Source organism: Gossypium arboreum, chromosome 4, assembly GCF_025698485.1.
Source record: "Gossypium arboreum isolate Shixiya-1 chromosome 4, ASM2569848v2, whole genome shotgun sequence".
Taxonomy (NCBI): Eukaryota; Viridiplantae; Streptophyta; class Magnoliopsida; order Malvales; family Malvaceae; genus Gossypium; species Gossypium arboreum.
In genome coordinates, this window is record NC_069073.1 from 98,415,003 (window position 1) to 98,422,518 (window position 7,516).

The 7,516-nt window shown below is 31.7% G+C and overlaps 1 protein-coding gene across 3 annotated transcripts; it reads right to left on the reverse strand.

Annotated features, from left to right (window-relative positions):
- Positions 1 to 1,821: 1,821 nt before the first annotated feature.
- Positions 1,822 to 5,940, reverse strand: LOC108467824 (serine/threonine-protein kinase PCRK1-like). Of its 3 annotated transcripts, none has more exons than XM_053026491.1 (5): positions 5,455 to 5,940; positions 4,496 to 4,853; positions 3,563 to 3,823; positions 3,197 to 3,319; positions 1,822 to 2,771 (listed from the first exon to the last, which is right to left on the reverse strand). In XM_053026491.1, exons 2-5 carry the CDS (start codon positions 4,607 to 4,609, stop codon positions 2,277 to 2,279), a joined length of 993 nt encoding a protein of 330 aa, XP_052882451.1. In that variant the 5' UTR covers positions 4,610 to 4,853; positions 5,455 to 5,940; the 3' UTR covers positions 1,822 to 2,276. The 3 variants fall into 3 exon arrangements, with proteins under 3 accessions (XP_052882451.1, XP_017624104.1, XP_017624103.1); XM_017768615.2 differs by having other exon boundaries at positions 4,496 to 4,947; XM_017768614.2 differs by having other exon boundaries at positions 4,496 to 4,962.
- Positions 5,941 to 7,516: the final 1,576 nt, after the last annotated feature.

Here is a 7,516-nt window from a genome sequence, read left to right on the forward strand (position 1 = left end):
AACAGGTGAGACAAGTCCTATAATGATTTGTGGCAATGGTGTCAAGTATTGGATCGGTACGTACTAGGTTTCGAAACCAATTTGAAAATGCAACCAACATACTTCCACAATTGTTTGGCCCCTGGTAAAAAAGTTTTCCATCAATTCTTCTGGACCTTCAACCAATGTAGAGAAGCTTTTCGGTACCGCAAGCCATTGGTACAAATTGATGGCACCTAGTTGTACAGAAGGCATGTGCGTCGGTTGTTAATGGTTGTTTCCTAGGATGGTAATCGGAGAATTCTACCGATAACATTTGCAATAACATCGGGAGAAAAGACAGATGTGTAACAACTCATTTTTCAATGGTGGCGAAAATAATGGTTTTAGGACCACAAATTTTGACGAGTGAGTTCGTAGGTATATTTAATTAATATTTATTAGTTAAATACAATATAATAAGGAATCTTGATTTAATAGATTTTATTAATTGGTCAGCTAGTCAAGGTACAAGTGGTGCGTATCGAAAGTCAAGTGGCTTTGAAAAATGAGATTTTGGTACCTCATTTCTATAAATCAAACCTGTGAATATTTTATTAAATATTTAAGGAGCTGTTATATATGTGAATTGAAGTTTGGTCCAAAAATTTTAGTGATTAGATGGTTAATTAAGGAAAAAGGACTACATCGTAAAATAGTAAAAGTTAATTTATATTGATTTTATTAATTAAAAGGATAAATGAATTAATATTAAGGGTTTTAAGTTATAAATTACCTTATTTATAGTTAGTTTCCTGTTAGTAGATGATTTATTTGAAATTTTATAATTGAAAATTTAATTAAATTAAGTTAAAATAATATAATAAAGGTTAACAAAAATAAAACAAATGAAACTATCAACATTTTTGCTCATCACCATCGAATCTTAAAAACCAAAAACGCCATTTCAAGGTTCAGCCAAAGTGTTTGGCTTGCATGGAGGTTTTAATTGAGGTTCGTTTTTTTGTAATTTTTATGTTTTTGAAATCATTGCAACTATGTTTAGCTAACCCGTATTTCAGTTTTAAATCAGTTAAAGATTTCTAAAGTTGCCATTGATGTTAATTGAAGTTTTTGAATATTTACGGTAGATTTTGAAGCTTAGAAATGAAATAGGATTAAATTGTTAAGTAAATTTTGTTAGTTTTTAGTTTAGAGTCTAAATTGTGAATATCTTGAAATTGGTATGGAATTTTTGTAAATTTTGATAATAAGAGGCTGTATATGGACATAATTGAAGTAGGTTTAAAATTTGGAGTTCAAATTCGGAAGATATAATAAGTTCGGTTTTAGAGACTTAATAAAATGAAAAAGTTTAGGGGCATTCTAATAATAAAAAATTAAACTTATATATACTTATAATAGAATGATATAAAATGTTTGGGTTTGATAAATTGAATTGAATTAAAGAATAGATAAAAGAAAATTGGACCAAATTGAAGATAATCGGGAAAGTGACAAAATTTGCTGATTAGTCCTTAGAGATTTGTTTGTTTGCTATCTTGACCAAGTAAGTTCATACGGTATGTTTGTGTTAAATTGTTATGCACTTAGAATTATAATTGTAATTATGTTCATTTGAATTTTAATTGTTTACGATTCGGTACAAAAATGTGAGATAGAGGATTAAATTGAATACAATGAATTGTAAATTAATATAATTATGGAATTGACCTTAAATTGGACTAAAATATGATATGTAATGTGATAAATAAAAAACAAAAAAAATACAATACACATACAAATACAAAGATGATCTAAATTGATAAATAAATAAAAAACAAAATACAATACACATACTAATTTTACTATATTTATATTTACATTGATAAATTAAAAAAACAAAAACAAAAACAAAAACAAAATACAATACAAATACAAATACACAGATTATCAAAACTACCTATAGCTAGATGACTTTGTTGGGATAGACACCGATAATCCAAAAAAAGAAAAGCCTATTGCTTAAGTCTAAACTCTAAAAGAAAGCACTTCTCTAAGTATCAAAAAAGAACTACAGCCTCCTATATCAAAATAAGAATGTTTAATGGTTCCCACAAGAAGTTGCAGTATCTGAGAGTTTTTTCACATCTATTTTTCCCAGAAACAGCTTTGTACGTATTAACAACAGAATTTCACAACAATATGATCGCATTGCTCAGTCACCTTCATGCTAAAACCCTTTGATGCAGCATCCAGTTCTGTTCCAAGTTGACCTAATGAAATGGCTGCAGTTGAACGTGTTTAAAATCTTGAAGTTACCTGCTGTTAACATGATGTACAAACTTGTCACTACTTCTGGAATCTATAATCCTTCTATTATGTTTTCTTTCAGTTCCCCTAGAGGTATCAACAAATGGCTTGGTCTTCAATGGCGGTTCGGGATTTCCAGCTCCTGTTGATGCCTCCACAATCTGATTCACCATTTCTAGCACCTCACTCATCTTAGGGCGTGACTTTGGGTTTCTGACTACACATCGGTTGGCCACAACTGCAAGCTTTTGGGCAGATTTGAGTTGGTATTGCCGTTTCAGTCTAGGGTCCACTATCAGCTCGAATTTCTTTGCTTTTGATAGGTATGGCTTCACCCATTCCAAGAGCTTTTGCTCACACTTGGGGCGGTTTTTGTCTAAAGGGAGTCTGCCAGTAATGAGTTCATACAGGAAGACCCCATAGCTCCACACATCAATCTTGGATGTGAGACGTCCTGTCTGTATGTATTCAGGAGCTGCATATCCCATTGTTCCAACAACCTGTTCAAGACCACCAATTTGTTGCTTGTAAACAGATTGATGAATATAGACGAGGCAATATTACAATGACTCGAACAAGCAATTTTGACAGGATAAACTGAATATTGAGCCCCTACTGTGTTTTCAGTCGGTAACTAAGGGCGACTTCCACATCTTACAAAGCCATCCATTTGTTTTAAAGATTCTGTGTGAAGGCAAGTCCAATGACATGAATGGTAATTAAATGGAGACTCGATAACCGGATATTCAGAAGAATTAGAAACTTTAAGAGGTTTTCACTGGTATGATAAGTACCAGGGATTATAAAGAGAACTTCACCATTAGGTGATTTCGAACCTTGGTTTACATCATTGGAACACTAGTTATGAACAATGACTAAAAGGGTGCACTTCAAGTAATAGATTGATCATTTTGTAAGTACGTACCGCTGTTGATACATGAGTTAATCCTTCCGAAGGGCCCAACCTGGCTAACCCAAAGTCTGATAGCTTTGCCCTCCATTGGTCATCCAGAAGGATATTAGAAGACTTGAAATCCCTGAAGATGATCTGTAGTCAAATATGAGAAAAGAACTATTTTAGTATCACACAAAATAGTCCATAAAAAATTTTTGTAATAATTACTGGTTGCAACAAAGTGATGCAGTGAGCTTCTCCTTGGAAGAGGATTTCATGAAAAGGAAGATAAAAGAAGAAAATGTTGGTACCATGCAAATGCTGAGTGCACTGGAAAGGAATAGGTCAACAAAACCGCTAAGCTAATAATGAAATGGAAACTTGATAGCATTATACCTGGAAATCCATTCCTTCGTGCAGGTAAGCTAGCCCACGAGCAGCATCTTGAGCTATTTTCAATCTCATTGCCCAGGAAAGTGTTGTCTCTGACCGTTCAGATAAAAGGTATTCCACACTGCTATTGGGCATATACTCGTATATCAAAAGCCTTTGGATTCCTCTTTCATCATCTTCAGCACAGTATCCCACTAGCTTTACCAGATTCGGATGCTCAACAACGCCAAGCAGATTTACTTCTGTCACCCACTCCTTGTGCCCCTGTCAATTAAATAGACGGAATGCTAAGGTTATATAAATTATTGATTCTCAGCTCAAGGTCTCAGGAGCCATTTTATTTCACATTATTGAGGGTAAGGGGAGGGGATGCAAATATTCAGATTCGAATCTCGTACCTTCTGACTTCCACATCTTAAGGGTGGCTGTATAAACCAATTGGACTAAGCCACGAGTTCATTCTATTTTACATTATTTCGCATGTGAAATCATAAACATAAATACAGTCTACTAAAGCGGAAAATCCATATGCAGTAGTAGCAAAAGCAGAGCAAATGCAATCAGAATATTCCAGAGAAATATACCCTTCTCCTGATATCCGTGTCACACCATTGCTAAGACACAGTACTGGAACATCACTTTTGATTATTTCTCAGTTGAAAATGAGTGATTAAAACCACCGGTCATACTGTTCTCTACTATCAGACACAGGATAAGCTTCCAGGCCAGCTTAATCATGGATTTACATAAACCATACTGATTGTTGTCAATATGCCAGATCAATAAAAACTTAGATGGAACCTAATTTTGTATAAGATCCGAACACATGCATATGCATCAATTACTCTAATTATTGCACTTCAAAAGGTAATAAATAGAAGGCAAGTTAATTCACAAGAGAAACTTTCAAAATATTGTCATATCAAGAAGACTTGCCTGCAACCCCCGTTTACCGAGCTGTTTCACTGCTACTTCAATCTTTTGTGATGAATCATCGGGACTCCTGATAAACCCCTTGTAAACACAACCAAATCCACCCTCTCCAAGCATGGCAGAGCGGCTAAAATTCTTGGTGGCAGATCTAAGCTCAGAAACTGTGAACACCTTTAGGTTACTAGGTCTTTGAGACAAGCTAGGAAAAGAGGACCTCCTAATGGACTCACTGCTAGTGGCTGAGACATTCTGAGAGTTTAATTCAGACCCAGACCGCCCTATTTCACGATCAGTGAACGTAGAATTCTTAGATCGAGTTGAAATTGGTGTGGGGGTCTTTGGTTCATCTTTTCTTCTCCAGCTGAGGAATATAAAACACTTCATAGCCCTCAAAGAACTAAAAACACAATAAATTCCACAGTGCAGATCCAGATGCCAGAAAGAGATCGAAGTAACTGCAAAGCCAAGAGCTAAATACAAGGAATAACTATGATTTCTTACACGCCATTAACAAAAAAAAAAAAAACAAAAACAAAACAAAAACAAAACAAAAACAAAACAAAACAAAAAAAAACCATGAAACAATACATTTTAAGAAAAGCTCAAATTCACATTTTTAATCAGGTAAAGATTTGAAAAATGCACGAGTCTATGGGTAGCTAGATTAAGCAAATTACTTTCCAACACTATATCATACATAATGAAAATGCAAAAGAAATCAAAAGCCCCAAAAAGGTTCTAAATTCAAATAATTCCAATGAATTCTACATCTTCAGCTTTAGCCTGAGAGATTCGTCACTTTTCAATTTCCAAACACTGGTTTTTTGGATCATAGTCCAAAAGTCAATGAAGAAAAAAAGGATTTTTTTAATAAAAAAATTAGTAACAGAAATAGATACTAAGAGTAAAAAAATAAAATCTGAATATAAACCAAACAATGAAGAGAATTTGCTTGAGCTTACCTTCAGTTTTCTTGGTTGGCAAGAATTTAGGTACAAAACTTGAAAAAGACTCCCAAATTTAAGGATTTTAAGAGAAACCCATTAGTCTAATGCCCCCAAGAGAACTCAAAAAAAGCTTGGAATTTTGGAAGAACAGTGTTCAATTGTATAAAAGAAGTCTGTACACGGCAGCTCAGCAGCAGGGGCAACAACCAACAAGTCACCAGGCCAACCAAAAGTACAAAAAAAAAAAAAAAAAGGGAGAAAATTTTGAACAATATTTAACTAAACCTAATAAACTTCTTCAAAATTCAATTATTAACGGAAAACTACTCAAATGTGAAAAGGTACTTTGAAAATGAGAGGCAAAAAATTAAAAAAAGAAAGAAAAGAGAGTTGATTAAGTGTTAGACAAGGAAAGTGAGAAGGGAGAAAAGTCTCCGTTTCGTGGGGCTTACGATGGGAAGAGTCTTCCATTAAAGTCATGAATCTTTAGAATCATTAACTATATTATCTGTACACTTTTTTTCGTGTATTTATAGCTGCAGTGAACCATGTAGTCATTGATACTACTTTTTTACAATAGCATCACATCACCTTCACCCATGCTAATTCATGGTTTTTTACTTGGACATCCTTAAAATTTTCTTTATTTATTCAAATAGTTAAATTGTAAAGGTATCTATCCAACAACAATGAATTTCTCTACCTACATTAGAATTAAGTAATTAGTAGTTCGGTTGTAATAATATCCAAACCAAATTACTATTAATTGATTTATTTGAAATTTAAATTTTTTAATCGTTAATTGAATCGAAGTTTTTTCAAATACATTAACCGAATCGAAGTTTTTTCAAATACATTAACCGAACCGAAATTAATATATTTTTGTCTTTTATTTAAAATAAATATAAAACATATAAACAATACATTGCAAATATTCATTTTGTTTTATTTAATAGTTTAAAAATTTTAAATGTGGGTGAAAACAACAAATAAGACATTAGAAACACTACATAAGTCTTGAAAGTTAATAGTCAAACACTATATAAGTCTTGAAAACAATAAATATTTTGGTTAATTGGTTAATTCAGTTAATTACTCAATTTCAAACCTAATTAATTAATAATTAAAATTCTAAAAATCATTAATCAACCTCTTACCAAATTAAATTCAAGTACTAACTAGATAACCGAATTAAATCGAGTCAATCAATTAGTTCAATTTTAACGAAATGTGAACACGATTAACTAAAATTTTCCACACTAACAACTATCAAGATTCTAAAACAAGTTAATATGATTTTTGAGTTTTTTTTAATTGTAATTAACATATATGGACAATTTATAGGTGTTGGGTTATATTTGCATTTATTTTTCATCATTGAAAAGTTAAATTGTAATAAAATTGAACTAATTGATTGACTCCTGTAGAATCAAGTTATTTTTCAATTAATATTTTAATCATTTAAGAAATTTAACTTTAATAAATAGGTTGAATGGAGCTCAAGGTTAACAGGTATCGAGTTATTTTTATTTAAATTTTCTTCATTTATTGTATAATATAATTCTAATAAATGTATTCAATACAACTCCACGTTTATAAATGTCAAATTTTATTTAATTTAAATTTTTATTGTTTATCGCAAACCTAAACCTAATTAATATCTTCAATAAATCAATGAATGTCAAAATTTATTTTTATTTAAAATTTCACCATTTATCATAAATTTAATCCTCATAAATATATTGAGGGAATGCCAAGTCCCAAAAGCGTCACTTCTATGCCAACTCCCATAAGCGTCACTTCTTTTCCTTTTTTTCTTTTACCATGCCTATAAATACCCTTTCCTCTCTTTTTTTTTTTTTTCTTGCCTCCCACCAGTGTGGACTTAAACAAAAAATCTCTTCAAATCATTATTTTTACATTAAAATTATTTTTTTTAAACTCTACCATGACTCTAAATAATGAGAAAAGTAAGTCATATTGCTCTGTTAGACTTTGATATAGTAATTTTTATCAACTTGTTATTTTTAATATGTTAATATAAACTTTAGATTATTTTTTTCGTGTACTTACTAAA

Coding starts and splice junctions, on each gene's coding strand:
- LOC108467824 (XM_017768615.2), bottom strand. CDS start 4,876: ATGAAGTGTTTTATATTCCTCAGCTGGAGAAGAAAAGATGAACCAAAG. Junction 3,824..4,495: donor TCGGTAAACGGGGGTTGCAG/GCAAGTCTTCTT, acceptor TTTAATTGACAG/GGGCACAAGGAGTGGGTGAC. Junction 2,772..3,196: donor TAACTCATGTATCAACAGCG/GTACGTACTTAC, acceptor GGTCTTGAACAG/GTTGTTGGAACAATGGGATA.